The 19532-nt window shown below is 38.0% G+C and overlaps 1 protein-coding gene across 3 annotated transcripts in view; it reads left to right on the top strand.

The window, feature by feature from the left end:
• Positions 1–9591, top strand: part of LOC140337341 (uncharacterized) — a 151823-nt gene extending 142232 nt beyond the window's left edge. For all 3 annotated transcript variants that reach the window (XM_072421060.1, XM_072421062.1, XM_072421061.1), the window contains one exon: positions 8267–9591. In XM_072421060.1, the coding sequence (XP_072277161.1) occupies positions 8267–8427 (161 nt within the window). In that variant the 3' untranslated portion in view covers positions 8428–9591. The remainder of the gene's footprint in view (positions 1–8266) is intronic.
• The last annotated feature ends 9941 nt before the right edge of the window (positions 9592–19532 follow it).

The raw sequence follows: 19532 nt of genomic DNA, 5'->3' as shown, positions 1-19532 counted from the left end.
CGGGTGTGATCTCTTGCAGCCATCGTATATATGTGAATAATGAAGATTTCATAAATTAATCATAATAATGTTTGTAAATATTCTATGTTAACATTTATGTATTTGTGGGTCTATGTGAAATGTACCGTATCTATAAAGTTGTTTTGCTATTATAGGTCTCTATGTTCCTGTTACTAATATGGTTTTATGTGTATTTTAATTGTAATTTTGAATAAGTCAATGTTTTTTGGTTTTATACAAATTGTGTGGCATTTGAAACTATTTGAAATGCCTTAAAAGTCTCGAAGAATGCTCCTTTGCATCCTCACTGTTGCTTGTGTAATGTTTAGTTAGGAATGTGGCATATCTGGTAATATCTATTGAAAGGAGAATTGCCCCATTTGCAAGATATGGAGAAGAGGAGAATTTGTGTTTTTTTTTTTTTTAATTCTGACCTTTCGTTTGAGCATGCTTTAAATCAGTGGTTGTCTACCTTTTGGACTACTAAAATTATGAGCTCCGGACCGTGCATGCGTCTGGAGCCATGTGTCACTCAAAGGAGAAGAAACTTCCCTCCACAGTGGCATCATGATGACAGAACCTGCCCATTCTCCCATCGCATGGCTGAACCTTCAATGGGAGGCCACTACCCCGAGCCCATGAACCGTACTGGGGAAAGGGTTCACAGGGTGCGACACCACCACCAAAAATGTCTTGAGGACCACTTAGCAACTTCTGTTAAAAATTACCCCTGACATGAAATACATGGGGCTGCCATTGAGAGGCTCTTGCTTACAATGCCAATTTCTTGGGTCTAGTGCTAAAGTTTTGGCTTCAATCCTTTGTGAGTCACCGAGAACAGATATAGAGAAAGATTTGACAATGCTTTGACCTTCATTGGCGGTATGGTTGCTCTGTATCAGTGTCAGAGGTAATGAAGCCAGTCATAGCCAGGAATTTATTATTATCAGGCAGAGGTTAGTAATGGTGGCCTCCATAATGCTTCCATGATGTGTACTTTTAAGCTTTCTAAGCTTCTACAAATGTAACAAATGTACTGAAAGCTAATAAATTAATCCAAACTCCCAGTAAACATTTTGACTGATATCAGAACTAAATATAAATTGCAGAAGAGCATGAGTAAATAGATGGCTGTATATTACATCATTCCATCTGTAACATAATTTTGCTGCTTTATTCAATATTTATAGATTTCTGACATCAATGTTCCAGTAAGGAAACCTCAGCGTATTCTACATGAAGTGTCATACAAATCTTAACAATTTGGGTCCAAGTATTTTTGAAGCATCATGCCCCGCTCTTCATAAGAGATGACAGCTCTCCAACCTAATAACATGCTCATCTTCTGCTAGTTACTACAACACACCTGCCTGCTTGTTATAGTACTTGTGATTGAGATGCCCTGACACCAGATCAGTGTGCGAGTACAAATACAAATCACATCTGCCAGCATTGACAGGAGTTGATGAGAAATAATTAACATAACATTGCCTTTTGGCATACATATTTTAAAGCCACTCCAGGCAAACAGCTTAATAAGCAGCTGAAATATGTGGAAACTGTCAAAAGATTTACCATTCTGTTCAGCCAGTCTTGTAATCCAAATATCCAAATATGGTGACATCACAATACAGTTTAGTCATCTGACCTTCATCCAACTTGCTGACTGGGGATTGGGCAATGCCCAATTGCCACGTTTATGTGTTTGCCAGTCTTATCGGTCTGCTCTCTCATTAAGTTCCCTGAGATAACACCGGTACAGATGTCAGATTTCACATGTACACCTAGCACTGTCCTGTCTTATGGAGGAGGGTGAGCATGCCCTCTTCCCAATAGGAAAGTACAGCAGTTGTCCCCAACCAGTTGCTCATTGATCTGATGAATGACATCGGGGTACCTCTAGACATTGGGGTACACATGGTAGATTTTAGACAATTGTTTATCTCAGGTGACAATAATCTAGTATGAATAAGTAGCTTTAGATCCACGGCATTGTTGAGTCTGTTCATCTCGCACTGGTCCCCCCTCTCTTATTTTGGGCTCCAGTATGAAGGTATGAGACAATTATTTCAATGCTAATTCTGAGTCAACAATATATTCACACTAGGTGAAAAATATATCATGCTTTCAACTATTTCTTTTTAAAATGGGATCCTATTTTGCTATCATGATAAACAGCATGACAGTTGAATCAGATTGGTAATGTTTAAAGTGGAACTAAGTCTGCCTGGCTTACCTATCCCCATTTCAGCGCCAGGCCCAGCAATCTTCTCGTCTTTCTCTTCCAGTCTTCAGCCATCTTGATTGTCCATGTTGAAATGATGTAACTCTGAAATTCAAGATTTCCCTGGTAGCTGGAGCAGTTAGGCAGGTAAGATGTATTATTACAGAAGAGACATCACCTGTCTCCTTTTGCTATAATGATCTGCCCGATCATCCAGACTTAAAAGTGGAATTTATCATTTGAATATTATGCAACGTGTGAATTGCCCATTTCTCCTATTGGGTTTGACTTAATAAAACTCTCCAAAACTGGAAAGGATACACTTCCGTCAGTGAAACTGGGAGATTCAGCAAACCTGGAATGGATCTGGTCCAGGACTGAAAACAATTGCTAGAATATTCTAGGCTTAATATTCTAGGTTTTATTATTCCAGCCTTGGAGAGCTTTAATAAATCGGGCCCATTGCGTTTTAAGTGTGCTGAACATGCTCCAAAACCACAGGGAAATAGATTCCATCCTAATCCATGGAACATAAAGCAGTAAATGTAACTCTTATCAAACATTTACAGTTAGTGAAGGAGCCATTGTCAGTTAAACACTAATATAAATATTTACCAGCAGTGAACGTTTGGTCAAATCACTGCTTTATAAATAGACCCCGATGAAGCCTGTCACATCAATGCATTGTGTCGCAGTACAGTGGTGTATGTTTCTGAAAATTCACTCTTGCTGCATCCTAAAATCCAAGTTACATTATAGTTAATAGTAAGGGAATAAAATACAATACAATGCAATCAATATTTTATAAAGTAGGCATTCAGTCCCATGTCCAGCAAGGAAACTGAAAGTTTGTATTGATGACCCCACAGACAGACCCACAACCATAAATCTACTCAAGATGAATTTTGGTTACGTGATTACATTTTGGTAGAAAAACCTTTCCATGAAAAGAGAATGTAATGGCCAGGTCAGCATATAGCTAATGATTGGAGGTGGCTTTAATCTACCAGGAAATTCTGATATTTGCAAATGATATAATTGGTCCAAGATTAGACAATTTATATGTTAACTGCACAGTTATAACTGGATATTAACCATTGTGAATGTTAGCAATTTCAGAAATATTCTGTAACAAGCAAATTATTTTGTAAAGAACAAGGATTTGTCAATATTCATAGTTACATAGTAAGGTAGGTTGAAAAAAGAAAAAGTCCATCAAGTACAACCCCTAGGGAAGTAAACATACCCCAGATATAAAACCCAATGGACATAGTTGGTCCAGAGGAAGGCAAAAAAAAAACCCTGGTACAATTTGCTTCAACAGGGGAAAAAAATTCCTTCCTGATTCCATGAGGCAATCGGATGTTCCCTGGATCCGCAGTCACTGTTATCTTTACTTTAAATCCTTAATCCCCAATTATATTCTGTGCTTCTAGAAATCATCCAGCTTTTTCCTAAAGCAATCTATAGTAGTTGCTGAAACTTCTTCCTGAGAGCAACAATTAAAAAGTTTATATTTGTAATCTGAATTTACCAGCTGTTTAATATTACCATAATTATAATGTTTACAGTAAACCAAATCAATTTCAAAGCCCAGACTTATTAGATGTTACATTGTTTAGTTTTTACACATGCAATAAAACATTGTTATGTGTCGCTGTATTCAGATCAGAAATGAGCCAAGCCACTTTTATTTAATAATGTAACACACAGAACAGCGTAGTAAGGAGAAATCTGATTAGAACACAAAAGACCGTGTGTGCAAGTTTGACATCCCTTATTTGCTTTTCCAATCACAAGGAGAAAAACTGACTCGTTCAAGGCCAAAGGGAAATGTCACGGGTCGTTTTACTGACAGATCACACAAACTCTATAAAACCAGTCGCCTCAACTCTTGACTGCCTCTAACCTTTTATATATAGTAATGCTAAAGTAGTAGTTACATATCAACATAGTTTTGTTAACTCAATATAAAATTCAGGTGGGACTACTACGTAAAAAAACACAGATTATTGCACAGTAAACTTCCAATTTGTTACAGCCTTACATTACATATATAATTTCATTGCTGAGAATATTTTCTGGTAGTAATGAAAGTATTAAATTACAATACAAAAGATAAAAGAACAATATAGTTTATGTGAAGTGTATATATTATTTGAGGCATTGTTCAGATAAAAACAATATTTTAAACTTTAAATGGTCAGTCCACCCAAAAACTGCTCCTTTAATTATAGGACATACTGGAAAGTTAACCAACTAAGCTTTTTGTTTCTACCCTTGAGTGTTTGATTTGCAAACCTTAGATAATATAGGTCACCTGCACTCTGTACCATGCTGTACATACCATATTCTGCACTATGTATATGCCATGTTGTACATTACATATTCTGGGCCCCTGTACTCTGTATATTATGCTTTCTGTTACATACTCTGTACTGTTGTATGCTGTGCTGTACTTTACATATTCTGGATAAGGATGAACAAATTTCCTCGAAATTCCGATGGTTCTGCAAAATTTCAGCCAACCGATTTCGGTAAACCATCGAAAGATCGAGGAAATTATAACAGGAGAATTTACAAGGGATTTACAGGATTCCCTGGGAATCCTCCTGTTTGTGATCCCTGGGGCACTAGAGGTAAATAACTTCTAGTGCCCGGGGATCGCAGGGGAACTGCAGAAGAACTCTCAATGGAGAAACTCCATTGAGAGATCGTAGTGGATTCTCAGAGCTGCATTCATTCTTGCAGCCCTGGGAATCCTGTTTGCGATCCCCGCCACTAGAGGTTAAATGGGGACAAGTATCCCCACTCAAAACCTGTAGTGCTCCCTGATTGTCTGAGGAAAGAGGTTTTTAATGGGGAAACTTGTAACCCATTTAACCTCTAGTGCTGGGGATCGCACACTGAGCTGATCAATGAATGCAGCCAGCGCTGCATTTATTGATCAGTGCAGCCCACAATCTTTTTTTTTTTTTTTTTTTGTGATTCAAGCTCGATCGGGGAGTTTACACCTTGCTCGCTCATCCCTAATTCTGGACCTTTTTCACTCTGTACTATACTACCACCCTGTGCTATACTATGAACTATACTGTATACTCTGTACTGTATTTATAATATTATTATTATTATTATTATTATTATTATTATTAATATTGATATTAATAGTAATAATAATAAAAATAAACATAAAAATAAACAAGATTTATATAGCCCCAACATATTTCGCAGCGCTGTACATTAAACACTATGGACCTTGTTGCACTAATTATTATAATACAACAGTATGTATATGCACCAACATATCATGCAGCGCTGTACATTAAATAGGGGTTGCAAATGACAGACAGATGCAAACGATGACAAAGGAAGAGGATAGGACCCTGTACTGAAGAGCTTACATGCTTTGCATTAAATAATTTGGACCACTGTTCTGCTGCAGTACATTATCTATGCTGAACTTCTGCCCTTAGTATAAAATGCTGTATATTGAATACTTGGGACCACTGTTTCCCGTACTATATGGGAGGTACTCTGGACCCTGCACTCTTCATTATATATAATGTTAAATATTCCAGATACTTATATTAGTTGTGGAAGAGAAACTCGGCATTCTCCATTAAGTGTGACAGTTGCCAAGACCTATAAAATTAAACATGCAACAAAATAGAGCAACCAGAAAAGAAGGGCTTTTTGGCAACAATAAAAATGTTACTGAAAATTATGCTGGTTAAACAATAGTTTTTGACTAGACAAAGCTCAACTGAACCGTAAACATGACATAGCAAGAAATATAATGTTAAGAATGTAATGTGATGAAATAGAAAAGCTTTCTAAAACTTTCTGTAAGTAAACACCCTGAATCGCTGCCATTCCCATTTCTCAGGCTCTCAGTTAATCCCGTCACTGGAACCTCTATACCTACTATACCTGATAACTCAGTATAAGCTCTCAGGACCTCTCTGATACGCTGGAATTTCATAACTCCAAGTCTCTGCCTCCCTTTTGATGAACTACATACGTACCTATTCAACCCTACTACTCAGCAATACTACTAACCTAAAGTTTCTACGTTCACCTAAAGAAGCCACACTGTGAAAAGCGTTGGGAAAGAGAAAACTGTGTCTTCTTCTTAACACTTATCTTGCATTATATTTCATGATATGTCATGTTTAGAGTTCATTTGAGCTTTTTTTAGTCAAAAACTTTCTTTAACCAGCATCAATTTTGGTAAAATTTTATTGTTGCCCTTTTTCCTGGTTGTTCTATTTTTTACATATTCCAGATCCTTTCTCCAATACATTTGGCTGTATAGAAAAAATTTTCGGCAACTGCATTCTGTACCCAATGCTGTATATACTGTAAATAATTCCAGACCGCTGAACAATGTTTTATATGTAAATACTATAAACCTATATGCTTCATAGACCTTGGTATACATAAAACAATTCGGACCGTTGTCCTTTGTAAATCATGCTGTACATAAAATACTCTGGATCAATATAACCCATACACTTTGCTTTATGTAAAGTACTCTAGACCAGTGATCGCCAACCTTTTGGACATCATGGACCACAGATTTCACGGACTCTGGACCACGCATGTGCCGGGAGCCGTGTGTCACTCAAGGTCTGAGCCTGGAATGGGAAAGTGGGTGGGTTGTGTCCAGGGACACAACTCCCACCGCCCTGAGCCTGTGATCTGTACGGGAGACATGGTCCGTGGCTCTGGCCAGTGCGCCCTACCAGCGGGGTCCTTCTCCCCGCTGGGGAACGCATCGGCCAGGGCCGAGGGCCACCAAAATTTTCTTGGTTCTCCAGTTGGCAACCGCTGCCCTAGACCACTGTACTCTATACATTGTGTAATACATTACTTGGACTTCTACTTTCTGTACCTTGTTCTGCACATTACATACATGATGTTGTTACACACAGCACAAACAATGGGATTTTTATTATATTGTCTGTACACAATATTATATATAGAAACCACTGCAATCCATTTATCGTAATGCAATATGTACACCAAACTACTGCACTGTGTACAATGTACTATACATGAACATGTACCTACTAGATTGTAAGCTCTTCAGGGTGGGGTCCTCTCCTCCTGTGTCACTGTCTGTTTTAGTCTGTCATTTGCAACCCCTATTTAATGTACAGCGCTGCGTAATATGTTGGCGCTATATAAATCCTGTTTATTAATAATAATATTAATAATAATAATAATAATAATAATAACATTCAAATCACTAAAAATAATTTAAGAAATCTGTTTTATAGCCCTTCTGACACAAAGGATAAACTTCTGCTAGATTTATAATATAATCAGTAATGGAAAGTCCATGTTACTGTTGGAATATCCAAAACATATGATTTACAGGTTCCTCCTATACCTAAATATAAATATAAATATAAATAACATTTGGGTGGACTGATGCTTTAAAGGCAAGTACTTTGAGTAATGTTAGTCCTTAAGCTAAAGCATGACACACATGAAATGCATGTAACAGTGCACTTACATTTTTTCCATGGATGGAAAGGAAAAGATTAACACATTTATTAGATAAATATTAATACAGTACTCGATTACATTATTTTAAATACAGTTCTTTGGCTCATTGAGGCTCTGGCCTGCAGAGGTTACAATCCAAGAATGTCATTGAACTTGACTTAATTCTCTTCATCTTTTGAAGTATAACGATTGGATAATTTGCCATGCAACAACCTTAGTTATAGTTATTACACATCTAAACAATTGTGAAGCTTTTTTAGTATTTTTTTAACTCTTTTTTTAATATTTCCTCTTAAAATGACCTGCATTCAGTCCCTTCATAATATGCTGTTTTCGAAGTTAAACTGAAGTTTTGTATAGTTTAAAGATAAAGCTAACATATGAAAAAAAGATGAAAAAAGGTCATATAGACAAGGCAATTTTATAATTGTAGGCAAATCTCATTTTTGATTTAGAATGAGATTTTTTTTCTCATTCATACATTTTCCTGCTATAAATAGCTAATGCGTAACATGTTTTCTTTTTCAGATGCCCCAAGTTCTTCTGTTAGAGTGTTTTGTGAAGATGGTCCAACGTCTTGCTGCAGAGATTCTTCAGCTACAGCTCTTTGCACACTTTCATCCACTGTATCCACTCTTGGACTTCTTCTTTCTTGGGAAATGCCACTAACTCTACTCAGCTCTCCTTGAACTCTTTCATTTGTCCCATTCATGCCTCCATCAGCTACCCTTACAGATGTCCTGCAGAGAACACGTCTCAATCCCCGTTGGAATGGACGAGCTAGAAGGGCATAAATTATAGGATTTAGGCAGCTGTTGGCATAGGAGAGAGCTACCACAAAGGAGTAAAGTCCATACAACCTTGGGCCTGCAGGTAGAGGCCACAAAAGATTGATAATGTTCAAGGCATAAAAGGGCAGCCAACACAGAATAAAGGCAGTCACTGCAAGGGCCACCATCTTGGTTACTTTACGCTCAGGACCCTGTCGCCGGGTAGGAGCTACCCTAACACGATTTCCAGATGTTCTTAGCTCAGCCACAATAAGTATATGGCATATGCAGATTACAAACAATGGGCAGAAGAACCCAAGTGCAGCAGTGTACAGGATAAAACCAGTCCTCCAGGCTTGCTGTGGTTCAGGCCAAGCAATGTGACACATTCCAGAAACCTTGGGAACTCTAGCAAAGAAAACTACTGGTAGTACAACTAAAAAAGAAGCAATCCAAACAGTCACATTAATACATTTTGCCACTTTGGGTCTTCTCCACTTCGCTGACTTGATTGGACGAACCACAGCTAGATACCTGTCTATGCTGAGTACGGTTAAGCAGAAAATGCTTGTGAACTGATTGACGGCATCCAAAGTCATTACTATTGTGCATACTGGTGATCCAAATGGCCAGTAGGACATAGCACTCTGGGCAGCAAGAAAGGGCAACCCCAACATGAAAAGGTCATCAGCTAGGGCCAAGTTCAGAATATAAAGAGCAGTGACAGAATTCTGTCCAGCAGGACTTCTCCATGCTAAGTAGATAACCAAGGTGTTACCCCATAATCCTACTGCACATACAACTAGATACACCAATGGGATGAGGAGCCCAGGGGCAGACACGTTAGGAGAAGAGGAAACATTGTAACATAAAGTTGTGTTAATGTCTGCAAAAGAGCTTGGAAGGAGGCTAGTTGGAGATGTTGGTGTCATTTTTGAGCTAACGTCAGAACATGGTTTGTTTTGGTGATCCTGGATGTTTTTTTCCACAAATGATGTCTTTCTTATTGATGCAAACTTTTTGATTTTAATAATAATAACCTTGTTCTTATTACATAATAAAACAGTTCCAGTTTCAGTAAAAGAGTGATTTTCAGGACATAAATCCCAACTATTTTTTTAAATCTCTTTGGTTGGTTGTGTCATTGGTTGCGTAAATTTGTTGAGTTTGGTTACATATCACACTGTAGAAAGAAGCAATGTTGATGATAAAATTTTAGCGTGTTTCTTGACTGAACAGCATGCTAAAACATGCATCAGTGACTTTTATTTCTTCTCAACAGGAAATTTACAGCCATAGGGGTCTGTTGCTGTGCAGGTTGTCCATTTTATGTCATGTTTTGACAGAAGGTGAATGATTCTCTTCAAATAGTCCGAATTCTCAGTAGGCCAAGAATCTAGCTGTCAATATTCTGGAAAGACAATAAAAGCAAATCATGTTATTGCAAACCTATCAAACAATAAAAAATAACTACAGGTAACAAAATAGTCTGGATAGACAGTTATGTTAATTTCTAAGGGGTGAAAAAATGTTCACCAAGCAAAGGAAAGTTCACAAAATTAGACCAAAATCTGTGCTCTTTAATTATCCAACCACATGCAAAAGGAAGCTTTACTTTAATTAAGGAGGTAATGGTGCTCGTGGATAGAATGAGTCAACAAATGAGTCACCAAAAAAAGTAGGGGGGGTTCAGTGGCAATTTGGGAAATAGGAATTTATTGTAAAGCAAAGAATAGCTTTGGAGTGCATACAACATACTTCTAACAATGGGCCTGATTTATTAACCTCCCTGGTGGTATGATTAATTTAATATTTTTAAATGTAAAATTGGTCCCGCCCCTCACCACATGCACATCGCACGCACACACGTCGCATGCCCGCCTGGCATCTGCTTCTGCTAGCCTTGCGTCTCCAAAGTTCACACGCTAGGATGCGAGGCTAGTGGTTGCAGATGCCAGGCATCGCCAACGGGACGGCCTGGCAACACCAAGTTGACCTGGATGCTGGGCCAGCATCGCTGGAGGACACGGTGGAGTCATGAGGACCAGATAAGCCCTCAATTCAACCCTGACTCAGGGTTACTACTTTTTGTAATAAAATTTCACCCCGAGCCACACTCGGGATTACCACCAGTAGGGTTAAAGCTCTCTAAGGCTGCAGAGGACACATTTTCATCAGTGAATCTGGGTGATCCAGAAAACCTGGATCAGGTCCAGGATTCAAAATATTTGCTAGCAAAGAGCAAAACTTGACTTTGAAGGAATCTATTCCAGGTTTGCTGGATCACTTTACTGAAAGCGTATAATCTCCAGGCTGATAAATAGGTGCAAAATTTAAGTTCTAATGAGTAGTACAGACAATAATTCTAGAATGTGTTATATACTTAATGCCACTATAACTTACATTTCAAAGTTCCATACTAAGGACTATTACACATAATTGTGCCTGATTGGAGTTTCTTGACATGTGAAGTCCTGAGGTGCATGGTTGGTATATTTTGCACCAGACACCAGATCAACAGAGGTTCTGCATTAACCATAAACAATGCAAATGATGGCAGTTTTAGGATTTAGCATTCCAGTTGCCCAACATTCCATGTAGCTCTTTCATGCAAATACGAACTTCAGCTACAGAACCCATAAATGTGATTAGCAACATGAGTAAGCAGAAGTGATTCACAATGAGTGGGAGGAGGTGGGCAAAAACCCAGACATCTGGAGATATCTGCACTTAGGGTCAGCTTTGGTACGGTTACATTTTGTGTTGGTTACAGGCAGAATTATTCCTTATATCATAGTAAAAACCTATAGTAGTGTTTTGAAAAGTAACCAAATTTCATCTTCGTTTGACCAAGGAAATTTCAATCCCATTTTCTACTGGCCAGTCAAAACCATATTGTCAAGTTGTTGATTATTTTGTCATATTGCCATCAGTAAGGCATGCTACAATTGCAGAAGATATCTATACATGGATTTTATCTTTTATGTAGTATTTTTGGAAAAGAAGTGAACCAGTTACAGAAGTGAAAAGAAAGGCCAGGAGCCTGCTATAGGAGCAAGCTAGGTGCAGGGCCAGCATGACTGGTTGGAAAGGCTGAGCTGGGCAGGATGGGGTTATATGTGCGATTTGTCGAAGTCAAGGAGATGTTAAGGCAGAGATAGGTGTTAAAAATAATAGCGAGTGGAGAATAAGTTATATAGGAAAGTGGGGTTAGGGGGTGAGGTCAAAGATCTGGACAGCAGGGAAGAAGATTCCCACCCTCTAAGGGCATCAGGGTCTTTGTAGGCAGTTTGAGGTCCTCGAGGGCAGTGCATGGAGAAGGCGATGTAGTGGTTCGGAGAGCCATTTATATTATGGCAGGTCTCCTAAATTGGTTGGGAAAGTTGTTGATGTTGGCAACTGCACTAGGGTGGTTATGTTGGGTTTAGTAAAATGTTGTAATGTACTATACCCACAGGTGTTAATATTGGGTTGGGAGTTTAAAAGGGGGGTTGCGCCGGCAAAAAGCTCTGACCTGCCTCAGTCAAGAACGAGCAGGAAAAACACCCTCATGTCTTGGTAGTTTTGAAAAATCATGGTAAACTTGGGATTTTGTCTCCAGGAACATGGAAACACCATGACCCCCCCTCTATACACACACACACAATCATTCTAACTTATTTCTGAAAAAAAAAAACAACCTAAATTTTTTTTTATCCACCTAAATCACATGGTGTCACATGACAATCAGTCCCCTGTTCTCCCTCTTTTTTATATATAGGAAATTGGGTCTTTGTTGGTTGTCTAGGTAGGTGCTTGAATGATGAATACCTCCAATGGGCTGTCCAGTAGTGGGATCCTCTCAAAATTTAGAAATTGGACTGCACTTGATTAATACAAGGGAACGGTTGGGGACTGCAAATATATATGTGGTTATTTTTTTTTTTTTGAAATCGAGAATTGTTATCCCTGTCAATGATTTTTTTGGTATTGGTGTCCCATTGTTAACACAGCAGGAAGTTAACAGTAGATCTTTCAAAGGTGAGAAAAATCAAATCTGTTCTGTGAAGACTCCAAATTTTGGATTTTCACACATTTTCAGTTTATCACTAGGAAAATGAAACGGGCGATATTCCTAACAGAGCCTACCAGTATAGGCAAAGTCAGAGAGCACAGCTAGATAATATAATCTTGCCTTTCTATTATTTTCTTCTATTATTCTGTGTTTCCCCAAACTCCTCTTTCCATAGCCAGCTAGAGCTTTGGCACTCCATGTAAACAGGGAATGTGAGCATTGGCTGAGTGGTCATTGTAGATGTGCCTGACCACTGGATATCAACCTCAATTATTACACAGTACACAATGTTCCTTGTCTTCTGCACAGGAGAGCAATTAAGAATAAAAGTAAAGAAAGACTAATAAAGGGTAATTATTTATGCTCTATTACTTGGCTTAAAGCTTAGGCAGCTGAGCTTTATGTTTTAAAAACAATGTAGAACGGGGGATTGTCAACTTCAGTCTGCCTGGCTCATACTGGCTAACGTTTGGTCTAAATAAAATAATCTTCTGACTCTTTGTAGACCATTCTGTCTAATGGAGAACTAATCAAAATTTGTGTAGAATGGGCCCTGGTCTAGAAACTCAACTTTTTTATTTTACATAGAAGGGTAGACAACCCTTCTAAATAAAGTAAAAATGTTTTTCGTAAGTGCTGCGTGATCAAGACTTAATGGGAGCACAGAGCCTCCCGGGATACCTACATCATGCATCTCCGGAGTCTCTGGCTGCTCCTTCTGCGCATGCCCTGATCTCAGGCACTTGGTGGAAAAGATGCCCTCACTCATGCGCAGTGATATTGGTTCTCTTGTTTTTACCCCTTGCAGAGGGTATGTCACGCAATGTCGCACCTGTGCAGTACGAGATCGGGTGATGGTGCAAGAAGCCCGGAAGAGAAGGCAGAAGATGGCAGCGCCAGGAGCTTCCTCAGCACCGGGTCAAAGAAGAATCCCAGGGCGGCGTAGTACCGTATCGCAAGAAGGACCAGCACCATTGAGGGATCTGCGGGATCAAAGGTAAGTGTATTTTTTTTTTGTTTTTAATTTATTTCTGCTTTAACTTATCCTTACCCTTTTACAGTGAAATTAGCTTACATTTAAGGCTTTATCAGTGACTGTATGACATAGCTTACCCTTATGATAAATGACATTTGATGGCTCAATGGGGCAAGGTTTGATATCTCAAATGTAGCTTTAGTCTGCAGCTTTGGATGTTTCTATAGTAATGATGATAATGTGTGAACCGAGGCATTGTGTATTTCAACAGCAAATAATTAAAAAAATACTGCAAGTGTGGCAATAGGATTAGGTGTGATAGAGGAAAAGGCAGCCAACTGTTCTAAAACCTGTTCCTTGTAATGTTACAAGTTATAGTTTACGTAATCATTTTACCCGCATCTGTTGCAGCTGAATAAATATGAGAAAATAGTTTTTGTTACAACTTAATGACATTAGCCATAAGCAAATTTAGTATCAAGTAGTGCATGAAAGTCAAACTGATAATATAATGCAGATAGCTATTGCAATTACCAGTGCTACAACGGAAACAATTCCCTTTTCAGCTGCAGATATATCAGAAGGTGATTTTCAGATGTATCAGACTGTACCTAAATCTGAACTCCTAATACAAGGGCTCGGAATTTTCACAAGATAGATTGTGTGACTTTCACTTCCAAACATATGAAAAGAACATTTCTGTTTATGTATTACATCTATGCATGGTTGGAAGGCTACTTTAGTAAATCAGCCTAACAGTGTTAGGTTTATTTGACAAGGCAGTGAAATATGTAAGAATTTGGATTTCTCAGGTTATTGCACTTTGTGTATTGGTTTTCTTAATTGAACAACACCAGACCATTTATTTTTGACACAGATAATTAAATCAAGGTTTTTGGCACCTACATTTGACATTTAGGAAAGCTTTCATTGCTTTTTTTCCGGTGTGATAAAGTAATTTTCGTAGTGCAATAGATTACAGTAGAATTCCAAGCAAATGGCTTAATACCTCTTCACTGTTTTTTACCTGAAGCAAGCTTTGTAATTTTGGGCATCCATTTACATCTCTTGTAATTATTATTTTAGCTTTCCCATTACACTTTGTATACATGGCTTACATGACTACTTTGTACAGCGAGCTTTTTCCAATCATTTACAAATCTTTTAGGAAACCAAAGGAGCTTTGTTGAAAATTTTGAACATCCTTAAAGTGGAACTAAACCTTGTTTTCCATAAAATTGTGCTTAGGCATGTCATCTATTGCAGAACATGTCCCTTAAGCAATAAAAAAAATGGTCTGCCTGATTGCAATTTTTTAAATACCAGCCCTTGTCCCATTGTGGGTGCTGCCATCTTGATGGACAGGCTGGGATGATGTAACTTAGTTATTCCTTGGTCCAGCGATTTTTGACAGAAGAAAGCAGTGATCAGACGGGTATTTTTTTATTGTGGAAGTGACATTGCCTGCCAGTTTGCAAATTTTTAAAGTGGAACTTTAGTTCTGCTTGAAGCTACAATTTAGGAATTTAATAATGTGACTGCATACTGTAGAAGGGTGCTTTAAAGGCAAATTCTGAGCAAAGCTTGCTTAAACAGTCCTTATATTCACTGGACAGTGTTGACCCTACACATATATACTAATCACCCAAAACATTAAAACAATGGCTAGATGAAGCAAGTAAAATCTTATTACATTGCCTTCTGTTAAGCGGTTGGATATATTGAGCTTTGCTTTGCTTTCAAGAGATTTTAATGACTGGAACCCAGCATTGATCCTGTAAAGTGAAGAGTCAGTTCTTGGAGGTAATGTGTTGGAAACTGAAAAAAAAGGGCAAGGCTTTGAACGGCTGTGACTAAGGCTAAATTCAGATAAGTTGACATCTTGGTTGAAGCATATCCTGAAAGGACAGGTCTTGTGGGTTCTTTATAGTATGCAGACAATACCTACCAAAAGTGGTCCAAGAAAGGACAACTGGCAAAAAAGTTACAGGGTCATGAGTCAAGGTCCATTGATGCACATGGTAAAGAGAAGGCTAGCTTGATTGGTCTTAGTTTTATGAAAGTGCTTCTGTAGATGCTGTAAAACTAAATGTGTATGCACCTGCATAGCATCTGACCAATCATAATGCCCATGTTGCCCCTGTCCAACACCAATGGAGCCCACAGTTGGCACGTGAGTGTCAGAACTGGACCATAGAGCAATGGAAAAAGATGGCCTGGTCTCATCAAACATATTATCTTTTAGACAAATGGCAGCAGGATACTCTATGATAAGCCAAGCCGGCAGAGGGCTATGTGATTTTAAAGATGTGCAGCTCATAAATATGATTGATAAGCCTACAGTGATTATTATGCGATTATTTTGTGACCATTGTCGCAGCACGGTGGCTCAGGGGTTAGCACTCCGGCCTTTGCAGCGCTAGGTCCCAGGTTCGATCCCCAGCCAGGACATACATATCTATTTACATATTCATAAACAATCTTGAGGTGCAACAAAACCAATAAATGTAATCAGATGATATGGCTGATTTTTTTTCTTTATTCTTAACCCTTTATATGACTCGTGTTCCTTCCTTTCATAGAGGGACAACACATACACCATACTATATCTACGCAGAAGCAGCATTGTTAGGACAAGAAGTCTATAAATTATATTTTATGTAGACCACAGAGAGAGATCCGAGGACATTGCTAACTTCAGCTTTATCTTCAACCTAGACAAGAAGTTTTCAGCAGTCTAGATGTTTGGAGTGTATAACAAGTTTATTTAATAGATCAAAAGGGAGAATAAAAGAGTAACTTATCTGTAGTGCTTACATACACTTTAATAATGTTAAAAAATGTCCGAAGCCAAATTAGATATGGGGCATTGCCAGATATTACTAAAGTCGTGCTTCCGGGTAGACAAAATGAGCATTAGCAATGCTTACAATGTTACCTAAAGATGCCAAATTAATCCAAAGTCACAAATGGGCCTTAAAATTTAATTCACAGTTTAAATTTCCAGACAGGTGTTATTCACATATGATGATTTATTGAACCCTTTCTTAAAAACTTGTCAAGCCAATGGTACAAGCATTTGGTATTTCCAATTTTTTTAATAATTAAATCTTGCAAATTCTTCATCATTGTGTTGGACTGATTTTGGAAATCATTTCTCCCAGAATAATTTTGATAATTTACCAATTAACATATTGAGCAATTTGTGTTTTGTTTAATTTGCAGGAAGAAATACACTTTAGTAAAGTAGCAGGACCTGGTTTTCCAATCTGCTTTGATTATTAAAAAGTGCAGATGGATAAGGCGGCTTAAATGTTGGTGATATGTTGAACAACTATTTGCTGCAACTGATCAGTTAAAGCTGAAAGTTTCAGCTGAAACTTTCCCCACCTCATCAACATGTTAAGGAAATGACTAAATACAACCTTTGTGATTATATTACATATCTGAATTTGGATCCAATGGCATCGTTTTTGTAATGCAGGCACCATATGGCCAGTGGGAGAGGCTGGCAGGATCCTAGACATGGCTTCCTGGATACAGATAATAAAAGATAACTCAGTATTACAAGGATAACAGAAATCCAATGAAAGTGGTGGGCCATGAACAGTTTTGCTGGGGAGGAAAGAACTGGACCAGCCATTCTCAACCGGGGTTCTTCCAGTGGATGCCAGGGATCGTTGAGCTGCACTTGAATATCCTTTAATTGGATGGTGCCTGCCTAGTTCCAAGGCCAATGCCGCTTGACAAAACCAGCTGCAGTGATATTCTTACTGTCTGTAGTGGTGGCATTCTGATTGCCATTATATATAGCACCGTATAAAGTACATCAATAAACTATGATGTCATAGAAGAGGAGGAAATATAAAGTTTGGGTATAAGGCATGTGTGCATTAATATTGCTCTGTACTGCATCACCAATAAGTTTGTGGTTTGCAAAATTAACCCCTATACCCCATTTTATTTTAAACCAAGCAAATCAAGCTGGAGTTCTGTCAGCTTCATTCGGCCTTCTGAGCTAATTTCTGTGAAAAAGAATTTGCCACCAGCTGTTCTCTAGTTGATAAGTAACACTTCCCCAACATCAATGTGCAGCTAAATGCATGAGAAATATATTATGGTTCCTTTCCCCAGGATTACATTTGGAAAGCTGTAAGTTCAGAAGTGCTATATTCTTTTTTTGACACTCGGTAGATATAATGCACCCCGTAGTAAACACTTTGTAGATTTAGTCTTCTAAATTTGACCCGATGCTTCATCTGCCCGCCTTAAATTAAAGTAACTCCATTCATTCTTTAAATGTGTGTAAAATGATCTTTTTTCATTTGGCAGACATTGATTATTTTTTGCAGGACAAATAATTTCCTTACAGTCAATAATAGTTCCTAAATACTTCTACACAATGGAAGGGATTTAGGCTCTTCACTTAAAAAGGTGAATTACCACCTTGCAAAGGATAATTCACTTAGCAAAGAATACCCAATCACATGCAAGGAAAGTGGAATTGTTTTCTTGCACGCGATTGGACGGTTAAAGTCAGCACGGCTTAAAGTAATTTGCTAAGCTAAGTGAACTATCTCATGCAAAAGGGTAATTCACATTGGTAAGTTAACAGCCACTATTGCTTTAGTAAATCAACCTCAATGAGTAGAAAACAATGGAGAATTACATGAAAGGTTCCAATATGATGCATGATAGCAGCCACTCAAAAATCCATAACCACTGTCCGTAGCTATTTTATGCAATTTAATACTGTTGTGGTTTCATTGAATTACATATTCATCATATTACAAAAACAGAGAAGAAAAAGAGAAAATCCTCATCCTCGTATGTCTTATCTAATCAATGCTAATCATTATTTGTTAGCATGCCTTCCTCCAGGTAACAAAAGTCTTTATAAGACCAAGTTCATCAATTAAAACCACTGAGCGGTATTACAAGGGTTATTCTTGTTCTCACAATCTTTATCAGTCACTTTACATATATGTGTCCCATGGTTTGTGTTACTGTGTGACCGGGCACTGATAATTAACTTCCTGACGCGTTTTACCTCTACCACACTAGATTAGATGTTAGAACCCAATGCATTTATTAAAGGCACAATAAAATTCATGTCAAGAAAAGTCCAATGTTATACCAAGGGACACAGATCAGTTATTACAATGCTCAATATTACATAAAGTAGACATAAGAGATATTTATACACCGAAGAAGAATCAAGGACGGTGACTAACAGGCACATTCAATGACGCATACACAACAAGCAATGTATGCAAAAGAACAAAGTAGCATAGAATGAACCACTGCTGTACAAAAGGACATACAAATTTTAAATAATAGAAGGCAAAGTGCACATTTTGTTCCCCATGACAATTATGAAAAGAAAATAAGTGAGCTATACGGCTAAACAAAAAACACAGGTAAATTCTCATATCAAGTTCCAAAGATGGAACGCTACAATTAAGACTTGAAAATGTTTATACGTGCAGACTTTTACAATATACCGTAAAGTACAGTACAACAATTACACTCCTTCAAATAAACCGATTAGAGTGAAGATTTCAAAGTGAACTAAAATCTGGTTGCTCATGGATATTGCACCATTGCTGACTTACAAAATCTAATATGGTGCAAACAGTAATGAGATATATATATTGCAAGTAAAATCATATCGGGTCAAAGTGCAGCACATCAAGGGCCCCCAATCTCATTTTATAAGCAGGATGCAGATGTAAGTATGAGAAGAGATGCAGCCATGGACTAATATCTCATATATTCAGGGACTTTTCTATGCAGATGTGTGTTGCTTCATAAGGATAGACAAAAAAATGTCGCTTACACATTTTACATTTGCAGAGAGAATAGGAATACAATTATTAATGAAAGACGGGCTAGAAATAAAGTAACGACATATATAGAGGAATGACGTGCAGTAACCCAAGGCAACCAATCAATTGCTGAACTTAATTCCTGCAAGCTTATGAACCTAATTGC

The sequence above is a fragment of the Pyxicephalus adspersus genome, chromosome 8 (assembly GCF_032062135.1).
Source record: "Pyxicephalus adspersus chromosome 8, UCB_Pads_2.0, whole genome shotgun sequence".
Taxonomy (NCBI): Eukaryota; Metazoa; Chordata; class Amphibia; order Anura; family Pyxicephalidae; genus Pyxicephalus; species Pyxicephalus adspersus.
The sequence above is the reverse complement of the archived record's forward strand: the minus strand, read 5'-3'. Positions and strand labels throughout refer to the sequence as shown.